Source organism: Phallusia mammillata, chromosome 5, assembly GCF_965637545.1.
Source record: "Phallusia mammillata chromosome 5, kaPhaMamm4.hap1.1, whole genome shotgun sequence".
Lineage (NCBI taxonomy): Eukaryota > Metazoa > Chordata > Ascidiacea > Phlebobranchia > Ascidiidae > Phallusia > Phallusia mammillata.
This window is the reverse complement of record NC_137256.1, coordinates 2660983-2688773: the sequence shown is the minus strand read 5'-3', so window position 1 is coordinate 2688773 and position 27791 is coordinate 2660983. Positions and strand designations below refer to the sequence as shown.

The window sequence follows — 27791 nt, the reverse complement described above, 5'->3', positions numbered from 1 at the left end:
AATTCCACAAACCGTTTTTGTTTTCTTATTGTTTTATCCCCCAAACAAGTCAAATACATCTTAAGAGATAAATTTACTAATCGAAATCTGAGTCCAGCAATCATAAAACCACTGAAAGTTTAAACAAGTTTTAGCCTGTAATCTACTTGTGAAGTTTCAAGTGTTGTGCGTTGTATTGTTAAGTTTGTAGTGATCAATACGAACCAGTAAGTCTCGTAAAGAGAAAAGATTTTCTTTCGCGGAATCGTTGAGTAGTTTTCCAAGTGACTGAACCCACATTAGAGCGTGTTCTTTAACCGTCATCGCAAGTGGAACTAGGTTGAGTCGAAGACATTGTTCATCCTGCATGAAAATAGTAGGCTTTAAATTTGTTTCCAAAATATATTCTGCACCACACTCGTAACAGTTTGTAGATTACAAGACATTTCACCAAATTGCTTATATTGTTCGTTTAATACTGTTTCAAAACGCTCACATTTGGGCATTCGCGCCCATTTTGTGAACCAATGCCTTGTACTTTCACTTGTTAAAAAAATGCGTATGCAATTAAATGGATTCATTTGTGTGCTACAACTTTACTAAAATGCTACAATTACAAAATCAGCCTTACCACACTTTCAGACTTTTATAAGTATCAAGTTTTCAACATCAAATAACAAAGGATTAATGTGTTTTCATGTCAGCATACTTACCCTGGGCATAGCTTGCAAGAATACATCCTCCGCTATCTTGCTGTAGAAGAGGAGTTTATCGTCATAAGCGACACAGGAAGGGTTTTTGGCTGCGAATTTTTCCATCACTATATTTCGCTCCAGCTTCCACAAGGCGCGGTATCGCTTCCATTTGGCTGTGACATAAAAAATTGTTTGGTGAAAATTGAATTGAAACGTTTTCGGTTGACTGATATAGGGTTAGTACGTAATGCCAATATACAATACTGTGTGAAAACATTTTTTAAAATATTGTAAATTCAAATGCAGAATGATCCGGTTAATCGCATCAATAATATATCGCATAGGAAGTTGAAACCACTACTCATCACTAGATAATGGGATAGTCCAGCCAATCGGAAATGGGATAGTCCAGCTAATCGTACAAAAAAATTGGCAAATTGGTCGTTGAGTAAACCGGACTTAGCATTTAATTGCATTAGTAACGCCCTTCTTTTATTTTTGGACACAGATATTTTTGTAATCGTTCTATAAAAGAACGCATTAACTGAGAAACATTTTGGCATTTTCTATGTTTCCATACTACAGTGGTCTTTATCGTACCAAGAAAATGTATTTTACAAAAGTAGTGGACAGTACATTACTCCGAATTTTTTTTTAATTGTTAACTGTGTCCTCAAATCAACATGAATGGCAGAACAATTCATTTTTTTCATTTTACGTTGTCCGAGGAATTTTGTGAGTGATGACAAGATCTTCTGCATATTTCCCGTCACTGTCCCGAACAATTCAGCGATGCGAGGATTGAGCGCAACATCTTGGAAGAATGTGATGAGTACTGCTTCATCCTGGCCTTCTGCGTGCTGTGCCGGTGTCTCAAGGCATGTTCCTGTGAAGTAGAGCAAAATTAAAGACATGAAGTTATGTACAGAGGTTCTCAACCGAGGTCCATGGCCCCCCAGGTGGCCACAAGCTGTTTTTCAGTGAGTACAGCTTTACTAGAAACATCCACCAAAATAACAAGGGACTATACTCCACATTTCCACTGTGGTGTAGCCTCTTTTTGTTTTGAAATGAAAAAAAGAATTGAGTACGTTTAAAATTGATACAGTGTGTCTGTTAAGAAGTAATCCTGATGAACTCTTTGCCTTTAAGTTTATCGCCTACGTTTTTTTTAGACATGGTGACCAAGGGTACTAAGAAGTTACTTAAAATCTATGAAAAGGTTGCGAGCCACAGGACCAGTACCGAAAACGCCGAACATCCAATGATAAGTGAAAGTTAAGTCACGTCTCGAGAATGATAAACAACCCTTTGTATACTTTTTGTACACAAGGTGCCGCACAACCTTTTGACAAGTATTCGAGTTCAGAAAATACAAAGTACAGCGACCAATCTATAGTTACGTTCGTACACGTGTCTGTGACGTCATAATATCGTGTCCATGTGTGTGACGTCATAGTAGCGATTGTACTAAATTTTCAAAAATTTGTATCGAAAATTTGTATTTGTATCTAACTACCCATATATTGGCGATTCACGATTTATATGGAGTTTCTGGCACTGGTCTCTCACCTGACATCCAGCGGACAAAGTTTTTGGTAGACTCGACGCAGTCTCTGACGCACTGTACAGTGAGTTTGTAAACCTCGTTCGCCGGAGGATGGAGAACAATTTCAGGTGTTGAGAGGATTGTTTCGACCTGCATCATCTGTGTGCTGCCGGTTAAAGCTGGTTGAAACAAAAAAATACAATTATGACAAGGTAAAACATATAACATATACGAGGCTAGAAAGATACACAGGCCTTAATGAAATTCCAGGCACTTTAACAGTATAGCAAAACACCTGTGTTCTTTAGAAGCTGTTCAGTTCAGTTTATTTACAGCATTTTTTTCTCAGGGAGCACTGGACTTAAACGCAGCAAAAAAATAAATAACTAAATTGATTAGTCGAAGTAATTTCTCTTCAAAACATGAAAGCAGAAGCGGGTATTTATGCTACAAACCGGTCAGTACTCGATGTTTACAACAGACTGTCATGAATGAGTTAGACTTAAAGTTTAGTTGAACCAACAAACCTGTGTTAAAGTTGTTGAGATTTCTTACAACTAACTCGGTCAGAGCGTCAAACATTTGACGTTCCCAGTATTCGTAATACCTACAGGAATTAGTAAAAAGAAAAGTTAAGAAAAAACAAAAAATGCTATACAGTACTGTAGTGGCATTAGTAGCCCTTTTTTACTAAATGTTTGAACACAAATATCATCATCATGTCATTTATTAAACCAGAACCAGATGAAATTTCATTGCTAAATCATGTTTACCAACAAACGTTTCATATTAAACCGAGTATTAAGGTTGTCACAAAATACGCAAGTAGTGGTTGCCGGAAAAAAACACAAACTTGGTAAAATTGAAACCCTTTACGAGGCATTAAAGTCAAGTTATGAAGATGCAAATCTGTTTCACTCACCGGTGCAGTCTGGGGGATTTCCCTGTGTTGGTATGGGCAACGAGACCCTCCATTTTTGTGAGCAAGGGGCCGATCGCCCGATATTTGCGACTTAAAGTTTCGAGATCTTTAAATCGTTCCTGCTCGATGTGCTCGTAAAATTCCTATTGTAACAGAATTGAAAATGAAAAAAAAACACAAATATGAAATTGCGGTTTTCATTTTTGCACAAAAAAATCAGAAAAACTTTAACATTTTCAATCTTGTAAAATGTAGATTATGATTGCCTTTTTAACGTTGATTCGCACCAAAATAGCCTTATTTTAAAACACACAAATACACAGAAACACACTAGCGCACATAAACACACACAAAAAAAGCGCGCGGGCACGCACAAACATACAAACAAACACTTGCACAACAACACACACATTAATAAGTTACCTTGACGCTAGGCAGTTCACCACCAACTTTTGCGGGAAGTCTTTTAAACAGATTCGCGTTCTTGATTGTCTGAATTCTGTTGTCGATGTCCTTTGCATTCTTCTGTATCTGATTGACCAAAGACTCAAACTTGCCCAAAGCAACTCCACACCGTGTAATGTAATCCTGACATAAAAAATGATTTAGTTGTTATAGTTGTGTTTGATAGAAATAAACGATGTTCTAATATTTTTTTCTCTCGTTTAACCCCTTTACAGATTTCGAAAACAAAACTAATATGGCAGAACAACGGATTGCTTACATATATTAATCTGGTAACAACCATTAGATAACAAGTTTTTAGAGCTCTTCTAGCAATTGTATTTTTATTCCGACGTGTGACGTCCTATACAGGTCGCCTTCAGCAGGGTAAATAATACTGAATGCGCGTAGTACAATGCACGATAAACAAAGGAACAAATAATTTTAGATACCAATATACGATGTGATCAGGTTTTAATTTTGTTAAGGGCTGAATATTTGAAACGGACTTTTGAACATTATCTTAATAAAGTTCCAGTTCAAAAGTACTGGGTAATTGTATATTTTGATTAGTCGCATTGGGTTCATAAACCCAAAAGCATATGTTTGGTGCGAAATTCTTGCCTTCAGTGTCTTTGTTATTTGCATAAAAATGCTGGGGGAAATTCGATGTGCAATTAACATCAGTGGTCTGTTCTACTGATAAAAACGCTTTTTGAGTAAAATCTGAGAGATTTTTTTGCTTTGCAATAATACAACTGTGAGTCTTTAGTTTACCTGTATTCCCAGTGAATTCCAATTGAGTCGCTTGTAACCGGGTTTGAGAACCCTCCTCAGTTCGCTGATGTGATTCTCCAAAAGTTGGGCCTTACAAAAAAAAAAAAGCATTAAATGTAAACCATTGAAACATGTAAAAAAAACTTTTGTAACCAGCAGTAACAAGCAAGTTTTTTAAAACAAAAAAAAACAGTGTTTAAATCGTGTGTGATGTAAAGCCTGGGAATGACATAAACCAGAAATAGCAGAGAAATATATTTCTTGCCAGGACGGCTAGTACAACAGGATTTAAAGGTCAAATCTTATTAGCATACGCCAAAAAATGAGAGCACCAATTGCAAATAACAAAAAAAAAACCATCCAAACAATAACGTCATATATAGAGATATAGCAATCACATATGTAAGTTGGGCTTTCAAGGAGAATAGATCAGGCCCGTCAGCCAAGCATATCCGTCTAGCATGCGGTGGGATTCGAACCCACGACAGAAACGCCATAAACAACCATCACCGTACCTCGGCAAGATCGAGGGATGACAGCAATGTGTGATATCGCTTCAACATCTTAATAAGTCCGTTCACATAACCGAAGTATTTATCTTCCTGTAGAGCGACATTACGAGCGAGTTCAGGAACAGAAAAGCCAAGCTGTTCCATGTATTTCGTCTCTGTGACTATTTCGTGTAGTTCGGGGGCAAATTGGACGACGTATTGAATGCCTCCGTTGCTCCGTGAATCTTTAACAAATATAAGAAAATCAGTTTAAAAGGTTTGCAAAGTTTACATAAAATGTCCATAACGGTTCGTTGCTTGCTTTATGTTTGGAAAGCTATAGTTTGGAAGTTTGAAAGCATCAAGCCAGTAAATGATAGTTTAGAATGGTCAGCAGGGAACACTTTGGGACCAATCAAATTTTGAAAATTCCCACAGGCATGGCGTGAAAATGATTGGTGATCAAATTGAGCTTTTGAAAAAAACAATGTTTTGTCTGTAATTCCATACTAAACGTACACGCAATATAAATATAACAGCAAATCAGAATGACATTTCCAATTACCACGACAAAAGATTTGTTTTTATTTTACTTGTAAATTCGTTTAAATATTCGACGTCACACCACAGATCTACCAATATGACGTCACCTCACCTGGTGAAAACATATCGGCTATGTCGTCACTCGACTCAATGACGTCAACTTGGGCGGGTGTTTGGGGGGCTCCTGATGCACTCCCTGCGCCAGGGGTGGCCGGTGGGAGGGGGCGCGTGAGAAGATTTCGCTTCAACAAACCCGGAAGTATACTCTCTACGTAATCGATCCATTGCTGGTATGTGGCGTCTTCGAAATCTTTCATCTGACGTGCAACCGTCAAATACTTCATTTTGGCCTGAGATAAAAAGATAAAATTTAATTTTCAATAACAGTAGAAAATTAAACCAAGAACATAATTCCAATTTAAGTCGCAAAACGAATTCATTTTGACAAGAAACAGAAAAGCCAATATATTTGCAAAAAACATGACGTTTTGACATTTCTTATGTCATTCTCAAAATAAATGTGAAACCAAGGAGTAAGTAAAACCAGTGAAAAGGGTATTTATTAGGGATGGGCGAGCCAGAACCCGAGTACTCGGTACCGAGCATCGCTGTTTTTGATGCTCGGTGCTCGACCGAGCAGTTGCACAAACTGACCCGAGCGTTAAATTTGCATATTCATGCCCTGCTAACATATGTAACTAGTGTTCTAAAGGGTGAGTATGAACAAAAACGAATGATTTTTCAAATGCACTAGATGGTGGAAAAACGCGTACTTTATGGGCATGTACAGCTTAAAAAACACCGCCCCGGTGACGTAAGAGGCCCTGTAGAGCCAAAACGTAGAAAGGGGATTTTTGTGTGACGTCATAATGCACCGAGCGTGCTCGGCCAAGCACCGAGCATTAAAGTGAGATGCTCGGTGCTCGACCAAACAGAACATTTGCCGTTTTGGCACATCCCTAGTATTTATTCTATTATTATTTTTCAGTTAAGATACTTTTCATGTTTTGTCTTGTGCCTAAGCAAGCTACAACTGTTTAAATTTGATATAATAAGTAAGTTAAACATCGAAACAATAAACATGTTCAATTGCCTATTTTGACTCTTTTCTTGAAATAGTTTTATCACTGAAAAAAATGGACATTAATACGGAAAATGTGATAAAAAAATTACAAAATCACTGTTATTTCAACGTTTTTTAATATTTCGTAACTATTTTTTACATCTCTTATACGAGGTTTAAGAATCAAAACAAATCCAACAGGAGCTCTTAAGGTGAACTGTGCTGAGAAGTGTAATCGGATCGCAAATGCCTTTTATCGCATGTTACCGTCATTATTTTTTATCTATTAACTTATTATATAATATAATATTGCATACCGGTCATGCAATCTAAAGGAAACAACTTTAATATGATCTACTTTCAGCAGACTATCGTACCGCTCTGCCTTGTTCTGTTGCTAACATATCGTCGACCGACTGGAACCTGATGATGGTGTGTTTCATCCGGTTGAAGAGAGATCGCTCCCACGAGATGGCTCCTGCTGCCGGAGGTTGGTTCTTGGTGAGCGGAGGATCAGCTTTCCCTTGGATGAAAAGTCGATGGATGACCTCCACCTAGTGGTAGATGAAGAGTCAGTCACATGATTGCCAATAAAGGAGATTGTTAAGGGTCATATTAAATGTTTTTAGGGAAACTATTTTTTTAAAGTTGTTTCACACGTACTATAACTTATTTAAAAAAAGTATATGTTTAATATTTATCATAGCCTATTGAAAATGTTATACCGTAAGTTTTGCTGCCTTTAATAGGCCTGGCGCAATATCATTTACATAAGTGTGTGTCGTGATCGATGGCTGCTCCCAGTAACAACGAATGCATGTTCGTTTTTAATTGTACATCGGGTCCCGTACAAAGTGTTACGGCATATTTTTAAAAACATTTGACATTTTAAGCTCCAACACTCGAGTCTAGAGCTTGAAGTGAAAAGCCGCAAACAGTCATCACAGAAAAAGATTTTTTTCATACAAATTCGTGGCCCAAAACAGGGACATATTACTGAGAAAACCACTCGCCTCTTTCATGTATTGCGCAAGAATGTCGTTGAACTTCATCATCATCTGGTTGTTGATAGCCTCACGTGACCTGATGTGCTTGAACTTCAAAAGCATGTCAAAGGCGCCCTCTGCCGACCGAAGTGTCTTGAACGATTCGTCGATGAAACGTTTCGCTTCAACTGAGAAATTACAAAAACTTTACCAACCGCAATTTAAATGGGCAAATCAAGCATGCTTCCAACCAATTCCATGCGACAAGGCATGAATAAAAAAATGTAGGCCGCGGTGGGATTCGATAAACATGTGTAAAACCATGACATAGTGATATTTTGAAACACTGTTCCTATAGTTTTGTCAAATATTTTTTTAACAAAAAAAAACGTTTTTATGTCACTTATATTCAGCTTTGTAATTTGTCAGCAATTTAGCAAAAAAATGCGTTATACCAGTGCTTTCCAAACAGGGATGAATTTTAAACTTGAGGGGAGAAATAAGCTATTGAGGGGAGAAAGTTACTCTAATTTGTACATGTTGTTTGTAAATAGACAGTTTAGCATGGTAATATAGCCTGTGAAGTTGATAAAATGCCCAATTGTAAAAGATAGTTGTATGGTTTAGCATATACTATGTAGCATATAAGGAAAGAATAAAAATGTTTTGAATTGTTAAGAGAGAAATTCGCCGAAAAAGGTTTACAACCCGTGCGTTATATCAAAGACAAAAAGCGTTCATTAAACAAATCCACAAAATCCACACATGCTACAAAACTGAATAATATTTCACACCTTCAATGGCTTGAACTTCCCTTTCGAACCAGTTCATCACAGACTTCCATGACTGAGCTGATTTCAACTCAAACGGGTCAGCCTTCACAGATTCAATGGGACCGACTAATCCGTCAACTCGCTTCAACACATCTTCGATCCGCTTGGGGTCGCCAGTGACCGCTTTTAGCTCAGGACCAAAAATGTTGTAAAACTCCTCCAAGACCTATGATTGTTTCATTTGATAAATTAAACGCAAATAGTTAAAGTATTTGGGGCATAAACCCATTTAACAGAATGTAACAACAAAAACATGCAAAAATAATAGGAACTAGGCATGACATCATCAAATTAATCGAAAAAGTAAAATCCTGTTTTTTGAATCGAAAAGTTACAGATGATGATGAAATAAGAAAACTAATCTATATGTTTTTAAAATCAACACTTTAGCAAGAAAAAATATTTAAATGCAAGCCTCACATCCTAGTAGTTACTGATTGGAATACCATTGGTTTCAGTTTAACAAACATCAGTTAAAACTGTTTAGCCATCTACAGATGTGTTTTTGGCAAACCAATAAATTTTTAAAATTAAGACCAATTTAAAACAGTCAGCAATTATTTGCGATACTGGGACATACTTAACAAAACAGCAACTTATTTCAAATAAAAACAAGTCTTACTTGTGCAACGTTGTGTAGGTTCTGGCATATATCGGCCATGTAGTCAGTTCGCTCGAAAAGCCGCTTCCTGTCGAACTCCCATCTTGCATCTCGACCCGACGCCTCAATTTTCGCCCGGACATCGAAGTACATTTCCCGCCAAAGCAACAACATATGCCTGGCCTCGGCTGTCTTGGCTTTTACCTGCAAATAGCAAGACTTAATTTAGGTCAGAGAATTTGCCAAGGGGCTATTAAGGAGCACATTAGTGATTACAAAAGCAATAAAATGTCCTACACTGTCGTGGTAAACCGAATAGGAACCACTGGATCAACTTAAAATCAACTCAGCAAAGTATCAGACTGTAAACAAGTCAAAAGTCATCCACCATTTATCTAAAATACATATATTTCCATAAATAAGATATTGCCATCAATTGTCGCTTTATTGGTTGCAATTTGTCGCTTTATAAGAAATTTGTCTTGCAAGATATGCGATTGAATAATCATTATAATCATTATCCTGATGAAGGCGTCTTGTATGGGACGTCGAAACGTCAATTGTTTACGATAAAACTGCTGAAAGAGTAATACTTGGTTATATATATTTCCGTTTCAGTAAAAGGTTAAAATGCCTATCACTTATCTCAGGCGTAATATATCTCTTAAAAAAACGGTAGACTTATCAAGGTTTTACAGCTAACAGCCTGTTAATATACGCGACTGTTGTTTCCATTGCCCATACTTGGTCTCTGGTGATTTGTGATTATATAATATACTACGCACACTTTATACAGGAAAGTATAGGGTTACATAAAACTTACAGCTATCGGAGGTTCTCTGTATATCGTTCTGATGTTGATGACTCGTGAAACTCGTTCAGCCAGTTCCCATGCAATCCTCTCCATCAGCGGAACCATCCGTTCATCCTTGTTGTAATGTCTGTATGTAAACAAGGATGACAATAATTTTTTGTTAGTTTTACATTGAATGATTAATCATTACCTGGGCAAGTATTAAAAATCGTTCATAAGCGTGTAGTGTTTAAACAGACTTTTAATACCTTAAATCGTTCATTTTTGTACATCTTGCCTAAAATATGGCTGTAAGTTTTTTTGTGAAAACAATATATAAAAGATTTTTATGCATATGAACAGAAACACAAACTTTGGTTAATGTTAGGATTAGAATATCTTTAAAGAGGCAAGAATTAAAAATCGTAAATTAGCGTACAAAATATACTCATAAAGAGTGGCAGACGATCAGCGTCAGTGTAAAATTTTATTTGAAACAGAAATAGCCTATTAAGGCATCGTCAGTTTCTATCTTATTCAAATGAGTCCTACTCGTAAATTAGCGTTTCACATTTAAAAATACTTTTCACATACGTCTAAAATAAGTAAAATGTTTCCCAAATCTAAGTTTATTTTTTTGTTAAATTTGATGCGAAACGGAAAGATAAACGAAAAGCATTATTTTATAAAACAGTGTGTTGGATAAACCTATTACACTCTAGGCCTTAATACAGTACAAAGCAATGTATCATGTTACACATAGGCCTAAAAGCATGTGAGATATTATCGTCTGTATGTAACCTATTGTATTACACAACACAATACCTTGATATAATCCACACCATCCTCAGCGCGTTCATCATCGAAGGAATCGTTTCGACCACAATGTTGAAACCAGAACCGTGCGTAAGATTCTAAAAAAAAAAACAGTTGAAATCGATATGAAGTCAAACGAATATCACAACACTATTAATGTGGCATATTTCCTCATTTTTATTGTTTAATATTCAACAACTTTTTGGCACATTGGTAAAAACATCGCCTTTTCCAGTTTCCGATTGCAAACCAGGTTTGTCAATTTGTCGAAACTAATCTAATTGTGTTTGTTTGTTTGCAAACAAGTTTTCACATATAAAATACTTTGTTGGCAATAAAAAAGTCCAAACCACGAAAAAATAAAACGGGTAAATAGCTACTGACTATGAAAAGAGATGAAAGAAAATCAGACGTAGCAGTAGGGGTTCCTTAATATGATGGTAAATTACCTTGAAATGCCTTTCCAGTGTAGTAAGAAACCTGACATTATCCTTAGCTTCAGTGTAAAACTTTCCCAGCTCGTCTCTGCTCATTTTAAAGTTCGACAGAGCAGCCGTGTCAGGTTTTTGAGCAAGAATATCCAACATTTTTGTGACGGTTGGAAGTTTCAACTGTTCAGTTAAAGCACTTAGAGCCGCGTTCCGTTCTCTCCAGTAATCGATTTCGGCGAGAGGCCCGTTGCCCTGCAAGAAAGTGTAACATTTTTTTTAATTTTTTTTTTTTAATTTGGTAACTGTTGAGTTAATTAAGATTGTTGGTGAAAAAAACGCATAGCCACATAGTTGCACTAACACAATCACTAAGCTGGAAATAGCTGAGCAACGGTGAACCGTTATGGAGCGCAAGTAGTGTCAGGTGGATAATGGCTGAACACGCTGTATCTGCACCGTATTATGAAGCGGTATGGGGTGGGAGCATAAAACTGCAAAATTTTCAAACAAGCATAATTTATGAAATATATTTGCTTTAACCCGAAAGTTCAAGCCCAAAACCTAACCCCCAAAAATTGCTAAAAAACAAGACAGATTTAGGCCTGAAAATTAGATTCAGCATGTGAAATTATAACATAAATATTGAGCGTGAAGTCAGGTCAGTATCAAACCTGTATGACTTAGACTTACACCTGAACCCGATCCGATTTACAACTCATGTTCAGGTGTTTTTGTGCAGGACAAGAAAAAAGTGAAACGAAATCAATTAAATACCTGTGGTTTCTTTTTAAGCTGTTGGTCGATGGCAGCAGATATTTGATGTTGCCAATTTCCACAAGCTGTCTCTATCTGGTCAACAAGCAACGGTTTCCTAGACAATTCTGACACATGTCCATCTAAGTTCAGGGCCGGAATGTCCAGTCGAATCTCACCTGGAGTTTATAAAAGATGCTTAGTTTAAAGTTACAATATCGTTTTTGTGTAGTTAGGTAATTTCCTTTTGACACCGCCAGTGTTTTTTTAAGGTGTTTTGGGGGACCGAAACGGTCCCCAAAATTTCTCCAGCGGTTTCCCAAAATGGCTATTTAAGCAAATATGGCTATTTTTTGGTATTTAAATGAAACACTTGCGGTCTCTTAAAACTACTTAGCGGTCACCCAAACCAAACCTTAAAAAAATATCTAGTACATGGTTATTTTTAATAGTGTAATTTTTTTAAAAACAACAAAGTTGCCACAAAAAGCACAGTCTTAAAATAAAAATATTTTATCATGTGTGTTAACTGCTAAATCTAGGAAAAATCAAACCTAAAAATACATGTGTTAACACCACAAGGTGGCAAATATGAAAAAAAAATGTCTATTGGGTTTGCAGTTTGCAGTATTTGACAACCTGTGTTGATTAAAACATGTTCATCTCATACCAACAAATAATTTGCAAGGAACTAAACACACAGCATTTGGTGGGCACAGTTTAAATAAGAAGGTGATATTTAGGTCATTAATCAAACCAATAAAACCAACCTTCTAATTGTTGCATTGTCCTCTGAATATGTTTAACAAACTTGGAAAGGCTCATCAGGAATTCATCTCTCATTAGAACTTTGCTTTGACTTTCATTCTGTTGCCCGTCTTCTCTACAGCAAAATATAAGTAAAATTCACTTGCAGTAAAAGTAAATAAGAAGTATTATTCAGCAAAAAATATACCAGTTACTTTAACGTAAAACATTTTATCAAACTACAAAGTCACAATAACTTATTTTAACAAAAAATTAAAAATAAACAGCAACAAACCAAATTATAACTGCTCTACACAACAACACAAAACAGAGCTTTAAAATTTTTGGTAAGTACCTACTTAACTTTAAATCGGGTTTGGGTAAAAATAAAACATACCTGGGTGTTTCTGGTCGAGGGGATGGGTCTAACTGGGGGGTCGGGGCAACAGAAGAGGGGATTTCCCCAGATTTGTGTTGGCCAAATGACAGAAGAGGAACAAACACCTGCAAACAAGTTGGTAAAGTTAGACACTAAAATCTCTAACTAATATCAACAGTATATCTGAGTACTTTATCACCAATATAAGCAAGCAGTTCTAGCAACTGCTTAGTGCTCACAACGTTGTGGGTACAAATCCCATCTTTGCCACTTGTGTTTCTTTGAGCAAAAAACTTGAGCAGTATTGTTTTAACACAAAGAACCTTGTTCAATGAACTAATTTTTTTCTTGGATTTGATAACCCAGAAAATCAAACTTGAAACCAAGGGGTACTCTGTAATCATTGTGAAAATAATGCATTAAGGCGATTATTGTTATGACCAACCATGACAAAGAATGAAACAAACAAACTTTTCCACACAAGTGAATTATTAATGTCAGCAAAAAATGCATCATTAGAAGCTACTAGTATTTTCTACATTTATGAAATTTAGAAATCTTGAAATAGAGATTTTACACTCATAATGTATTCGAACCTGTGCTATCATTTGCTCCAGCATGACAAGTGAATGACTGTTGAGAACCCCTGTTTCAATGTAACCTGACAAAACTGAATTGGCCTCCTCAATGTCGTTTGGGACGGGAATAACTCCGGCCGTGTTTCGAAGAAAGTACACACATTCCTGCAGGTTAAAAAGATATAGATATTTTCCAGGTAATTATTCTTTCCTAATTGTATTAAATATTACAGGAAAATTTTTGAAACACTTCGACACATAAGTTTTACACCTGGTAAGCAATAATTAAGATATCGGTCATAAATATTAAAATATTGAAAGACTCAGATTCAATACAAAGTAACTAAGTAACACAACTGTTTTCAAATTAGCAGTAGTCACCTTGTCCAACTGGTTCTCGGGTAAATGAGATTCACTCAAGAATAAAACTTGTTTAACAATCGTTTGGATGACGATTTTCTGCAAAATGAATGGTAAAAGTTGAGTTGTAATACTGTATAGCAGTAAGATAGAAATACCAATAGCTAAAACAAATTGTTACATTGATTAATGCAGTGTTTCTCAATATTTTCCGGATTGCGTACCACCTCACAACTTTTATTTATCGCTGCGTACCACCTAAAGTCCTAAACCCTGTTTAACGGGATAGACCAAGAAATAGGCCTATTTTGTTAACCTGACTAGCTTATTTAGCAATTTCAAAGAATGTCCAAAACATGAGTTTCGCCCAAACCAGGGCTGACCAGTTAGGTCAGTTGAGTCGCAATTTTAGATCGAACTTAAAATAGGAATCACAGAAAGCTACTCGCGTACCACCTGAAAAGTTCCGGCGAACCACTAGTGGTACGCTTACCACAGTTTGAGAACCACTGGCTTAATGCAACCAACACTAGCACTAATTCAATATCACAATAAATTTACAAATACTGCAATAGTGTGGCCTGTCATGGCCAATGTCGTGACCCTTAGCACTGATGCAATCTGTAGGTCGAAACAGTGTCTACAGGTTACTTATTATGGTATCAGCACATTGCTTTCAATTAATAAGTATTACTTACAGTGTGAACTTCTCTTGCTGGTGGTTCTTCTTCTGCATCTCCAGTCTCATTAGTTGTTGGTGCCGTATCATCTGTTGTGACAGCTTGTTCCTCATTACCAGGAGCAGGTTCTAAATTGAAAAGGAAAAATTGCAAAAGTTAAAAAAATTGTGGGCATTTATTATCCAAGTCAACAAGTCAATTCAACACAAAAGTATCTCAAAACTCATTGATGTGCAAGTTTTATTTGTTGTTGTAAAAAAATAATTTTTGATCAATGGCCTGCCTTAAAGGTAATGCAATTCACATGTATACATATATATACCCTACATTTGTTATTACAACTAGGGTGATCAACATACTTTATTTGCCATACAAAAGATGTACACTTGTTACATAGTTTAAGTTCGGTTGTTACTTCAAGCAAAAACAAACGTGTCACTGCACAAGTGCACATTAATTAAAAAAAGATGGTATATATACATACTATTTCTTGACCAACAAGAAAAAACATATGGACAAAAAAAACAAGTGCACTTATTTACCCTCTTGAGGTTGGGCATCATCTTGTGGAGCATCAGCAGGTTCAGCATTATTTTCTCCCCCATCTCCAGATCCAGAACTACGAGGTTTATCGCTTGAACTTGACCCAGCCTCAGAGGCAATGTCAGGAATATCTGGTTCTAAACACACAAAATGACTTTTAAACAATAGTTATGTTGGATCTTGAAACTAGTATCTTTCGTACAAGAAAAACAGCAACTGATAAAACTTGTTGTAAAAGTTTGTTTTGTTAGTGAAAGACATAACTGAGTGTGTCCTAAATATTGGGGGAAAACCTTCATGAAATAACAGCTAACTGTTCCAGAAAAATTTTAAGTTGTCTACATATTATTTGCAGCACATTAACATGCAGAATTGTGTGTAACAAGAAGAAAATATCATGACCAAAAAATGTGGATACACTATGTATACTAATGTAGTTTTTGTAATGTATACTAAGGTAGTGAAATAAAACAAATTTTAGAATTTACCTCAACAAAACCACATTATACTTTGATAAGTAATTTATCATACCGTATTCAACTTCAACTTCTTGCTCTTCTTCCACAGTTCGTGCATAGAAGAGTAACGTTGATGTGCTGTCATCATCTGATGATGAGTTGAAAAATTGTAGAATTTGTAATTCATTCTCTCCATCTGTACGACTCAGTAGGTCTCCAAATACCTGACAATTCACAAATACAGATTAGAACTATACATTAAAAATATTTCTAAACAACTCAATTGTATTAGATAAAGGGCAATTTGAAACAAGGTTTTAATAAATCTGATAGTATTTTACGGATACTCTCCCTCATTTATTAAATTATCACAGTAGCATTTAATGTATTTACAATAGATACATACTTTACATGTACATTAGATTTGGCCCCATTGATATTAAGGCATTTTACAACACAATTGTTTTTAAATCGAGGACTAATTGATTTTTACATGTATGATTGAATTTTTAGGAGTAAATATATGACACATTTCAACTCCTACCTCATAATCTGTAATGTTGAGTCCCAGGCAGACTTTATCTCTCATCCACTCAACACGAGGATCATCCAATGACATTTTTGTTGTCTCGGTAATAATCTTTCAGTGTCAATTAACTTGCCTAATAAGTTAAACACATGACCTTAATTGACACCTCAAATAAATTGTGAAAATATAAGAGTTTTGCTGAAATGCACTGGAATCAACAGAATCATCTACTTCTAAATATAAACATAAAAAGATCTAAACAAATTAAATTTCTGCTGCTGATTTTTACTGCCATTATAATTCTTGACATCTTTGCTAGTGTAATAACGCTGACAGTGTGAAAGTGTTGACAAGAGTATAAAAAATAGTGAACTTGTTAGCGGCAGAGAAGAATGAAAAATTTGTAACCTATGCTTTTTTAACAATAATGATGAACTGCTTGTCTTGTTGGTTTTGGGTGCTCAGGTTTTGCAAGAAAAAACATTTTTAGGTTTTGTTTCAGTTTGGGCAAATTACCAGGTCTAAACTGTTTTTTAACTGGTATAAGTCTTCTTTTCTTTTTCAAACTTCAGACAGGTTTTACCCCAGAACTGCACAACTCTTAAAATTCGCCATTTTTAAACACTGTATATCTGTTACTCACATCTTCCTTGATATGTTGCCCAAAAATCTATAAAGCTGTAATTAAATTGCATCAAACTATACAAGGGGCATCTTTACTGGTTAATTCCCACTTTAGGCTACATGGTAACCAAACAAAGGTTCAATTACGGTTTGGGTTTTTACCAAAATGTATTTTATATTTTTATTTAGGTTTAATGAATTAAACTGATCAAACCAGTTTGTGTATTGAGGTACAGTTAAGGTTCAATACATTGGCTAAAACTATGTGCTTCTATTTTGGAATGTTTGCTTCTATTTCGGGAGTGTGAAACTTGGGATCAAATCCATGAAAATATTCGAATATTAATTTTTACAAAGAATTAGCCAACATTACACTGACGATTATAACCTAAACATAAAAACAAAACGTGAATTGCCAAACGTAGTTTCAAATAATTATTGTGAAAATAAGAGTTTGTTAAAGACCACAAAAATAGACATTTTCGCATTTTCAGCCAAAGACAATGTTGCCATATTCCAGCTCAAAATATTAATTCTAAATCACATGGACAATTTTTGGAATACTTACGTGCCGAAAAAGTTCACAAGACGCGGAAAATTTAGTAATTTCAATTTACAAAACTTGAACATTGCCGGCGGCTTTTGCTAGCAACGACTGTTGTCAAGCATTGTTAGACTCAAAGCAGTCGCACAACATTTATGACGCGTTTTGAGAGATGAGTTTATTTTTCTCGCAAATACATCTTAATCAATCATTCCATGAAATGGAAGTAAATTGTCGGTATGTATGTTCTAAAACGATAAAAAGTAAGTTTTGCTAATCTGAAATATGAAAAAAATGTTGTTAAAGTTGGTTTTCGATACCACTCAAAACAATATTGCTTGGTTTGAATCAGGACATTGAAAAGAAACAAATGCTGATCACCAAACACTGGAAATAATATTGTGTGCTTACCTATGGTAGTGCATGTAAGGTCACCGGACATGTAAATCAATACTTTACTCATTCAATTCTGTTTGCGGTCACTTAGAGGAGCTCTCGTTCCGTCCAACGTCTTTGGACTTTGCTCTTTGTTTTGCTAAGTGAGAACCGCCACCAAATACGCCTTCTTTTGGTGGGCGTTTCGACCAATCAGAAGACCGTATTTGAGTCCCTTATGTTGTAAACAACATAGCGAGTAACCATTGAGTGGAAAGAGGTACTAGAAGCGCGTGACTTTATAACTGATTACCAGAAATTTAGCTGATGTTATTAAAGTTTGTCCTTGAGTTAAGTATAAAACCTGTCAACATCCATCAGTTGTAGTATGTCCATGGAAGTGCATTTAAACTTATTTTCTAACTAATATGTTGCTCAACTGGTGTAATGTTAAACAAAAATACTAGTTGTTTTTGTCCATAACTTGTATTTTCGCTGATGTTTCGCCCACCAGATCGGTAGGGCTTCATCAGAGCAATGAATGACGATTGCGTGCAACAAGCGAAAAGGCGCAAGAACAGCGTGATACCATGAAAAATAATTATATCATAACAAAGGCCATACGAAAAAAGTAGCGCCCGTTGCAGTTGCTGTAAAAAGTTTTGAATTTTGAATATGTTAACAATCACATATTATTTATTGTATTGTTCAGTCACAGGTGTTTTTGTGCTGTTATACTTTGACAAAAAAACGTATTGACTAGATTTAAGTTGTGACTTTGTAGTTTGATCGTATCAATATATTTTTTTACTGCTGCCAATCATCTCAACTCATCATGGCATGTTGTTCTTCAGATGATGAAGTATCATGCTGCAATGATAGCAAGGTGGGATTACACTACATTAAAATAATTTGTCTATTTCTTAACTATTATCTTTGGAGTTTTTAATTGTAATTTTGGAATTTATAACTATTATCAAATAAAAATTAGTCACATTGTAAAGCTTGATAGAGGGCTTACTAAATTGTGACTTGAAATTTACAACCATTTTAAATGATTTGTAATGTCATTGACAGTTGTTTATGTTCATGTTCCTGTCCATTCTGTTTTGTCTCCTAGCCGCATTAATAAAATTACCTGCATGTAGCTGAGTTCATAACTAATAAATAATGCAAAACTACCAACAGTACTGCGAAGCAGGGTAAGCAGAATTTAGCATCACAGCAGCCTTTGGTCATTGTAGCTCACCACATTGCAGTTAATATTGATTTTTTTATTAGATTAGGCATTTGCTATCTTTTTGTTGCTAATGGTATGTTGCAAAATGAAGCATTGTACACCACAATGCTTTGAGTAAATACATTTGGGCATACACTGCAGTACTCTGCCAAATATCTTGATACATTGGTGCTCCTATTATCACTAAGTATCTCACTTTTCATATTAAATGACACAACAGTACCAACAATACAAAACAATTACTATACAGAGTTGCAGTGTCAATTTTCTCAAAACAGATTTGTTTTTTTGTTTTGTTTAATCTACCATTGTGGTGTTAAAGTCTTTAAAAAAATTAATTGGAAGGTTTCAAAAAACTTTTGGATGACATTTGTTTACAGCACACAAAATTCTCCTACTTTGGACCCCGTCTTGTCCCATTTCTGAAGACAGCCTGCATTTACATGATTCTAGTTCCTGAAATCAATCCTCCCAATGTGGTTGTTGCTATTTTAAAATGTTTGCCTACTTTGAGTCTGTGTATATTCGTGCTATGGTGAGTCAAAACTTCCTGTTTTTACAACAACCTGAAGCTATCAGTGTTTTTCATTCTTGGCCAAAACAACATTAAAAATTGAAAAATAAGTTAATGTAAAAGACTTTGTATGGACTTTGTAAAAAAAATATATAACTTAACATTTTTACATGTTACAAATGTTTTTCCAACATTGAATTCTATGATTTTTCAATACAATTCAGTTAAAATTGAATACCACTTGCTTCTCCAGCAAATAATTGTTTGTTGATTTAGGTATGATGGTTTTAGTTTCACATCAAAGAACAATTACTCAAGACGAATTTTAGGTGGTCTACTTCTCTCAATGCTTGGTGATATTTGCCTGGTTTACGCTGATGAAGGATACTTTCTTCACGGTAAAACAAGTTCCTTTAAATACTGCTTGCTTTTTTTCATGTGATGATGTGTATTGTAATAATCCATTAACTAATCATAAAGAGTGGCTTAAACTGACTTAGCGGTATTTTAGCCAAAGAATTTAAGTTGTAGGGTTTGACTTGTTTTCTCTAGTCAAACTTTTTGCAGATTGTATTAGTAAATTTACACCCATACTTTTTTCACACCCTAATTCTACATACTTTGATGGTTAAAATCCTTCCTTTTGGGGCCTCTAATATAATAAGTGTAGGTCATGTAACACAGCAATAATACCAAAATCGTGTTGCAATCAAACAACTAACTATACATAACTATAATTTTCTAAATTGCACAGGTGTTGCTGCATTTGGTTTGGCACATATCATGTACATCTTTGCGTTTGGATTTTACCCACTCCGGGCATCTCTGTACCTCAAACTATCACCTATAAGTTTTTTGATCTACTGGTATATCTACAATGGTCTGAGTGGTATTGCACTGAAAGTGGCAGTGCTCATGTATATTCTGCTTATCCTGTTCATGAATTGGAGAGCATTGGCTAAAATCAAGTAAGTTTAACCAAGTCAAGGGGTTTTTGTTTGGCTGTACATGGCAAATATGATGTTCTCATTAGTTTGACGAAAATTTCTTTTACTCAATTTGAAAAAAGATATAGGAAGAAATGTAGAAAAAGTAGCAAAAAGATTTTTAGAGTGAGAAAAGCATTTTTATTAATCAACTGAATCAATAGTGATTTCTTTATTGCATTTTACTTTTGTCCTTAAATGTGAATAGAAGTTTTAAATGGAGTCAGATTTTACTGTAATAAAAACAAATTCTTTGAACATAAACACTATGCACATGATAGCATCCATATGGGTTGGATGTTATGGCATTTCCCCCGCCCCTTTTCCCCTGTACAGTGTGCATTGTTCTTGTTGTCATTGTTCAAGTCCTTGATGCCATATGCCCCATCATAACATACACTGTGCATGCTGATGGCTTATTTATACATCATATGCCAATGCAGCTTTGAAGACAGTAAATACTGTTTTCATGCCAAGTATACACATTTAGTCATTAAATGTACGGTCTATATGACTTTGACCATGTTATTTCATTGTACAGTGCCGGCAAAAAAAATCTTGACATTCGGTCGGCAAAAAAAAACTTTACATGTAAATTCTGCATAAGTTCTAAGCTTACTGTTTCTGCCAAAAGTATTGTATTACAAAAACGCTTGTAGTGTCTGACTTTACCGCAAAGCCATTGCTCTGCGTGCCTTGTGTTGCTTTACAGCTTCGTGAATGGTAAGGTAGGTGAAATCACACAATATTTTTTATTTTCCTAAAGTTTCCAGGCCTTGCAAAATTTTATTCAAACACGAAAATGGGTGGAAAGAAGATGCAAATGGAAGAAAAATCTTGTGCCTTGACTTTGTTAAAGAAGGGAGATTCTGTGATTGCTGCAGTGAGCATGGGCTTCTTTGCTGCATGGCGAAATGGTAGCTTAAGATCCTTCTGGAGTCGATGACGAATTGGCCTGTTTAAAACGTTGTGGAGAAGCTTAGGGTGCTTGTTTTTTTAATTTAACAGCGGTTACAGGTGGGTATGAGGTTACTTCATGCTTCAAAAGCTTATCCGTACTTGGCGAAGTCTTCTTAGGTGCACCAGAACCTCACTTCCTCTTCGGAACCATCCTGTGTGGCAATTACGCCGCTGACCTTTTAATTGATAAATTGCCTTTCTTGAGACCCCCACTATTTTTGGCTACAGCAGTCACAGAATCTCCATTCTCTGACAAAGTCAAGGCACAATACTTTTCTTCCATTTGCATCTTCTTTCCACCCATTCTCGTGTTTGAATAAAATTTTGCCAGACCTGGAAACTTTAGGAAAAAAAATATTGTGTGATTTCACCGACCTTACTATTTACGAAGCTGTAACGCAACACCAGGCACGCAGAGCAATGGCTTTGCGGTGAAGTGTAGCCAGACAGTACCTTATGACATAACTATAAGCATTTTTGTAACACAATGCTTTTGGCGGAAACAGTAAGCAAAAGAACTTATGCAAAATGTACATGTAAAGTTTTTTTTGCCGACCAAATGTAAAGATTTTTTTTGCTGGCACTGTACTTCATGCAAAACCTTACTACCATATACATGAGTCCAAAGCTGTTTCGTTTGTATACACTTTTGTCTGGGTCACTTTATTCAGTCCACCCACATGGTAATTGCTCCGTGGTCATGTTTTCTTTGAAACAATGCCTCTTGACGACTCATTATGAATGTTTCTTTGTCACAAAGCAAACGCCATGCAAGCAACTGATTTTGTTTTACCAAGGATTTTATCGTCCGTTGGTTTTACTGTATTTTAGTGAAAAAGGCAAACAGTGATCGTCAGGTTAAGCCATGCTGTTGATGGTTTTGATCTATTACTAAACTTGTCACTTTGACCATGCAAGCAATAATCGTAAATCACATTGTTAGATGCTTGGGCGATGTTCGTGATGGAGTCAATGGTAAAAGCCATAAGAAATGGACGGAGTTAGTTGCATGTTTGGGCGCAATCTCATTCTGTGTGTCCGACGCTTGTCTGGCCATCAACCGTTTCCATTCGGACGTCCCTCACCAACGTTGGATCGTCATGACAACATACTACCTCGCCCAGCTGGGATTCGCCCTCAGTGTGGTGAAACATCGGGAAATCAAACGCCGTAAGTTGATGCGAAAGAAAACCGATTCGGTCACACCAGCTGGCTCGGGAATGGATATAAGTGCTCCTGTACCCGTTATTGGAGAAAAAGACAAGTCTGAATAAGTCAAGCTCTTTTCCTGGTGTCTCCCTTTGTATGTTTCATATCATCCTAAGTCGTATTTGTGTCGTGTAGTTGTAAAGTAGCCGTGTAGCTGTATCCAAGTCGTGTGTATACTTTATGGGATAGGTTTTAAGATTAACAATAAGACATTGAAACTTAGATGTTGCTTCTTGTTTGTTTTAAGGATCCGTTTCTTTGTTCGCTAAAACCCGTGCAATTTCAAGCCTGTTAATACTTACACTCTTTGTGTTATGTCATATACCTGGCCCAACTAAGAATGCCGTGTTATAAGGAAATGCCTCCCGCTGAAGTTTCGCTTGCTCATTTTGTTCAATGTTCTTTAATCGTTAAATTTTTTTTTCAGTTTCGTGGTGGTAAAATTTGCCTAAAGCATCATTTTAGTTCCCCAATTTCCAGCTGCTCAGAAGTTTACATTAGTTTTCAACACGTATTTAAGTTTCCACTGTGAATTTAATTAAAAACTTCAAAAGACAATTTCATTTCGGCTTTGTCAACTTTATCATTATTACCACCTAGTTCAATTTACTAGGGCGCAACTTGATTTGCGTGTTAGCAGTGTTTGTGTAGAATTCCTAACCTCTCCTTTATTGCAGCTTAATACTTGCCATAAGCTTTACCCGTTAACACTTGTTTAGTTTCTTTCTATAGTCGGGGGTGAAGTCTTTACGTAATAGTGCTGTGACGTAGTAGAGCTGTGACGTTTAATGTCGTTTGTGCGCTGACAAATCAAATCTTACTCATAGCACCAACATACGTTTGAAGTATATTTTAGGGGGTGCTAATTACCCCCCGACCCCCACCCTTTTGTTGGTGATCTTCCCTTGCCCGTTCAATGCATTTGTGTGATAGGAACCCGTTGCAATACACCCAACACATAGAGCTTAAACTGATCTGGAATGTATAGTTGGTAAGCGCACCTTGCTTAGCCATTGCCCTTGCTATGTTTGCCACATGTTGTATGTGCTTGTGTTCTATTGGAGTTTCGTTTTACAAACCAAAAATACAAAATCCGCTCACCCAGCTGACAAGTACTGCTGTTATAATTAGCGAACTTCTTCTAAGAACAAGTTACCACCATAATACTAGACAACAATGTGTCATCTCTTTGGTGATCAATAATGCTTAGACTAATTTCAAGAAAATGTTGTGACACATCGTTTTGAACAACACAAATGGACTAAAATCCATCCACAGCATTTACACGACAATTTTAAAATCTATTTTTATTGCTACCCAAAATCTACAAGGCAAACAAAAACTAAGAGTTCAATGTTAATCATTTTCGGAAATGTAAATGTCATAGCTTGTAAAGCGATGCATAATGTATAAGATTGCGGGTTGAGCGCTTTTGTGCGCTCGTCCTTTGTTTCACTGTTCTCGACAAAACCGATTGTTAGACCGGATATGAGGTCATCGAAGCGTTGTACAATGCCAGCTATTGTTGCAGAATTACAAGCTTATAGTGGCTACATGGCATGTTTTAGCTAATTAACTAAAAACCGGGTACTTTGCAATTACCGTTGAATTCAAATCTTATCACTGTCTTTAACAATCGTAAAATCCTGATGTCAGTTGCTTTTGAAAGACGAATTTCTTTAACTGATTACCCTCTTCGATTCTTTTGTGCGCAAAAGCTTTGCTTGCTAATGACCACAAAGTATTGATTTTTGAAGATACCGTACAACCAACAACAAAATTAAAGTTTATATTTGGTCGACAACTTTTTCCTGTGCAAATATAACAAAACAACACTTAGCTTTGCAAGACTGAATTCGCAAAATATGTACCCGCTGTAGAAACAATATTTAAAAGTTTTCAGAAGATATGCTGCTTAATCATGAAATTTTATCCAGCCCAATGTGCAATAACGTATCTTAACTACCTCAACATGGTGTAGCCCAAAGTCCACAAACTTGGCATAAGCACAATTACTCAATATTTCAAAGAAATACTACCCTCGTGGCCAACATAAATGAAATTCGTCTGGTCACGAGTGCAGTGTGTAGGAGGTTGAATTTTATAGCAGGGCGTAGGAACTGCCAACAAGCATTGCGAAGTTATTTTACTGTTTGGTGTAAACTAGGGAATTCCCAAAACCGAAACTTGCAACCCGCCTGATTAAATAAACAAAACTTCGCTAACCCTGTAATAAGATAAACTGCATTTATTGCACTTTTATGTTTTAATCCTCTACTTTGCATCTTATATTCGTACAGCAAAAATTTTTATTCTTAGAATTGTCTTTCAGCCCGTGGGGGTCAAATAACCCAGGCTGAGAACCGCTTGTCCTAAACCACAAATAAATTCTCTGTTAGCTTTGGAATTTGACTTTCGTTTTTTTTTTTAGTGCAAAATTTTGTTCAGGGATCGCTGTGCTCGAAAAGATAGTGCTTGGATCTTGCTAGGAATTGTTACAAGTGAAGTATTGAGCATTGCAATTACACAATAAACAACGCAGATATATTTTGCAATAACGACTAGGCAGGAAACAAAAACGCTCATGTAACAAACATATCAAGGTATCTTATAATTCAAAGAAAACAAATTAATGCGAGGACGTCATTTATAATTATGATGGGTTTTCCGAAATACTCTTAATCGTAATGTTTGTAATTTGAGCAAAACATATATTTGCGTTTTTATCATGTGTGTTAATGTTTCAGTGTAAAAATTATCTCTTTACATGCGGTGCCCCATTTAGCAGCATTTAAACGTACGTTTAATTGTCACACTCATACATTACAGTAGTTTACGGTGCGCCCTAAAATGGCTCTAGTATCAACTCTTCATGAGTCAGGAATTTAGTGTCCCAATGGTGAACGTTTTGATTTTATAGGTACAGGTAAAAAATGTTTTAGAACCACTTCATTACCAGATAAATAAACGATCGATTTTTGCTGAAAAATACATGAGGTCATTTCATACGGCCCCGACAACATTTTTTGGTATGCCAAATCGTATTGATAACTTTGTAACATTCAAAAATAAATCTACTCCTCACGAAAATTGTCCTGTCGCGACATGTAGAATAATATTACCTAGTTTTATAAGATTACAACGCCCAGGATTGATCCAAAGCCAGTTTGTTACGTCACAGACGAAACTACAAGTGTCGATTGTGCCCAAACAATTGCCTTTTTTGTTACTTGTGCTGCAATATACACGCGTTGCTCGTAAGAGACGACTACAATTTAACAGTCGCATCACCAGATTTTAAATGGGGTTGTAGAAAGACCACTTCTTGGCGCACCTAAAAAATCGCCTCGCATGCTAAGTTGGGAAAGACGGCGCTAGGGCATGTAAAGTATGCGGCCCGCGCGAATCATTTTAAAACTTATCCGGCCCGCAGTGAAAAAAGTTTGGTGACCCCTGATTTAGAATAACGCGGTGAGGGTGCAGTGATTAAGTGTGTAGGTTTTCTAGGTTTTTTTGCAGACCAAAATCTGACCCGAAAGCTAAGTTTACGGAATAGAACATTACTTAGTTTTGGCAGACAAGGCCCACCAAATTCCACGCAATTGCTGTTATGTAAAAATCAATACAATCCTTAGGTACACATTCGTGCAATATATTGACTATAGTCAATTTACGACGTAGCCTACATGTGGCAGAGTTAAAATTTAGACCCGTGGAACCCAACCGACCACAACTAACAACTTATATGCACTGGGTGCAAAATTGAATTTGTTAAGCAAGCATATGTACAACACTGTATAAAGATAAATACAACATTAAGAAAAGTAAATTCTCTTTAAGTTATGCAACTGCAGTTTTGTAACTTTCAATCACGTATCGTCAATGTAAAGCGGTTTAGGCAACACGAGTTCGGAAAAAGAATCGTAAAATTTATAGCCGCTTCTGACGTAACCTTTATTGATTGTTACCTTTGTTCGATAACTAAAAGTCCAGCTGCAGACCTTACAAAGGCTTTCACAACCTCTGTGATGTAACAGATCAATTATTTGTCAGGCTTGTGACGACATACACACACACGCGTGACAGTTTGTCACTTGAGTTTGGCAAAAGCCCACAGTTGCTATAGTAGGCATCCCTACACTTAGATTTCAAGGACTTTGGTAACGCCCAACTGAAGTGATGTAACCCTATGACGTAATCTGGACATTGAACAGAGGTTATCTCAGGTCGTATTGCCCCTTGTCGAATTCGCACTTGCCTAGAGAAAGCCAAATTAAAGCCCTTTTAAGCAATAACGTAACAAAACGTAATGTAAGATGGTAAGTTACCGCAAATAACCCTAGACATTTTTCTAGACCAGTTATGTGGGCAGAACGTTTCTTTTTCGTACGTTGTCACTAAACAAGATCAATTTTTCTTCAACTAAGAGAGTGATAAATTTAATGCACAAACATGGACAAGTACGGATAGATTCGTTAAATTAGAATTATGTGTAACAACAGCGCTCCTTAGCGTCATCTGGTGGCAGATAATTTACTGAAATAAACTCGTTGCATGAAATTTCCATAGTAGACTTTTTTGGCAAATTTTAAACCCACATTCAATATTTTTTAATGGTGCCGTTGTTCTTAATAAGCTATGTTTGTGGACAAAACCTGCGTTTTTACGAAGTTTCCGTACACTTACAATTATTTTAGTGTATTTTTAACCGCCAAGTTTTCGCAGCTGTGTCCTGTGTTTTCGTGCCGCTATACCATAATGTGTTACTATGTTTGTTGCGTCAAGGTGTACGTGAACAAAATACAAAACCCATAAGCAATGCATCCTTGTATTATGTATTTTCCTTTAGAGTTGTAAGTCGGTTCGAATTTTTTAGGAGCCAGACTTGGGCTTAAGTTTTAATAAAACGGGTTTCATTTGGGTCTGGCTTCACACTCGGCATCATTTTTCCGGCTTTTTACCCACAATTTTGAATGGGTAAGTTATGATTCAGGCGGGGTTTGTGTTTGATAAAATCGGGTTCTGGTCCAATTTTTGGCCCGTAAATATAAGTAATCTGTATTTCATTTTGGTTGTGGCTTTAGGTTTTAAAGAGACTTGAGGGTAAATCTACAACGTAGCTCGGCCCCAGCTGGAAAGTAATTGAAAATTATTTGTATCTGCTGCAAACTTTTATATTTAGTGGCTTTATGCTTTTATACGCTATCAGTGATTAGGAAAACGCTGACACCATTGTATTATTTTTGCCCTACAATTAGTGCAGTGGTTCCCAAACTTTTTCATATTTTTTTCTAAACGGTCCCCTTGCTATTATTTCAAGGGTTCGCGGTCCTTAAGCCTAAATGTGTATTTCATAAAAACGAAAATTTATTGCAGGATTTTAGCTAGT

General features: G+C 36.1%; 2 protein-coding genes across 2 annotated transcripts in view; one reads left to right on the top strand and one right to left on the bottom strand.

Moving 5' to 3' along the window:
- LOC145230289 (dynein axonemal heavy chain 10-like) overlaps window positions 1-16109 on the bottom strand; it is a 124169-nt gene extending 108060 nt beyond the window's left edge. The window contains exons 1-26 of the mRNA XM_080095681.1: window positions 15966-16109; window positions 15495-15645; window positions 14963-15100; window positions 14439-14548; window positions 13762-13839; window positions 13399-13545; window positions 12821-12927; window positions 12447-12559; window positions 11698-11855; window positions 10942-11175; window positions 10502-10590; window positions 9707-9824; window positions 8905-9087; window positions 8244-8448; window positions 7477-7637; window positions 6841-7017; window positions 5513-5750; window positions 4882-5102; window positions 4367-4456; window positions 3569-3733; window positions 3146-3288; window positions 2751-2830; window positions 2247-2402; window positions 1393-1560; window positions 693-847; window positions 205-342 (exon numbers count right to left, since the gene is read on the bottom strand). Of these exons, the coding sequence (XP_079951807.1) occupies window positions 205-342; window positions 693-847; window positions 1393-1560; window positions 2247-2402; window positions 2751-2830; window positions 3146-3288; window positions 3569-3733; window positions 4367-4456; window positions 4882-5102; window positions 5513-5750; window positions 6841-7017; window positions 7477-7637; window positions 8244-8448; window positions 8905-9087; window positions 9707-9824; window positions 10502-10590; window positions 10942-11175; window positions 11698-11855; window positions 12447-12559; window positions 12821-12927; window positions 13399-13545; window positions 13762-13839; window positions 14439-14548; window positions 14963-15100; window positions 15495-15645; window positions 15966-16040 (3798 nt within the window). The 5' untranslated portion in view covers window positions 16041-16109. The remainder of the gene's footprint in view (window positions 1-204; window positions 343-692; window positions 848-1392; window positions 1561-2246; window positions 2403-2750; window positions 2831-3145; window positions 3289-3568; window positions 3734-4366; window positions 4457-4881; window positions 5103-5512; window positions 5751-6840; window positions 7018-7476; window positions 7638-8243; window positions 8449-8904; window positions 9088-9706; window positions 9825-10501; window positions 10591-10941; window positions 11176-11697; window positions 11856-12446; window positions 12560-12820; window positions 12928-13398; window positions 13546-13761; window positions 13840-14438; window positions 14549-14962; window positions 15101-15494; window positions 15646-15965) is intronic.
- A 2075-nt stretch (window positions 16110-18184) lies between these two features.
- LOC145230274 (lysoplasmalogenase TMEM86A-like) lies at window positions 18185-23506 on the top strand. Its single transcript, XM_080095667.1, has 5 exons — window positions 18185-18379; window positions 19114-19268; window positions 19524-19645; window positions 20002-20215; window positions 22137-23506. Exons 1-5 carry the CDS (start codon window positions 18329-18331, stop codon window positions 22465-22467), a joined length of 873 nt encoding a protein of 290 aa, XP_079951793.1. The 5' UTR covers window positions 18185-18328; the 3' UTR covers window positions 22468-23506.
- Window positions 23507-27791: the final 4285 nt, after the last annotated feature.

Bases quoted from the DNA above. Each gene is read 5' to 3' on its own strand.
- LOC145230274 (XM_080095667.1), top strand. From the start codon at position 18,329: ATGGCATGTTGTTCTTCAGATGATGAAGTATCATGCTGCAATGATAGC. The intron at 19,269-19,523 runs GTGAGTCAAAAC...TTGTTGATTTAG, and splicing joins CTGTGTATATTCGTGCTATG to GTATGATGGTTTTAGTTTCA. The intron at 20,216-22,136 runs GTAAGTTTAACC...TCACATTGTTAG, and splicing joins AGAGCATTGGCTAAAATCAA to ATGCTTGGGCGATGTTCGTG.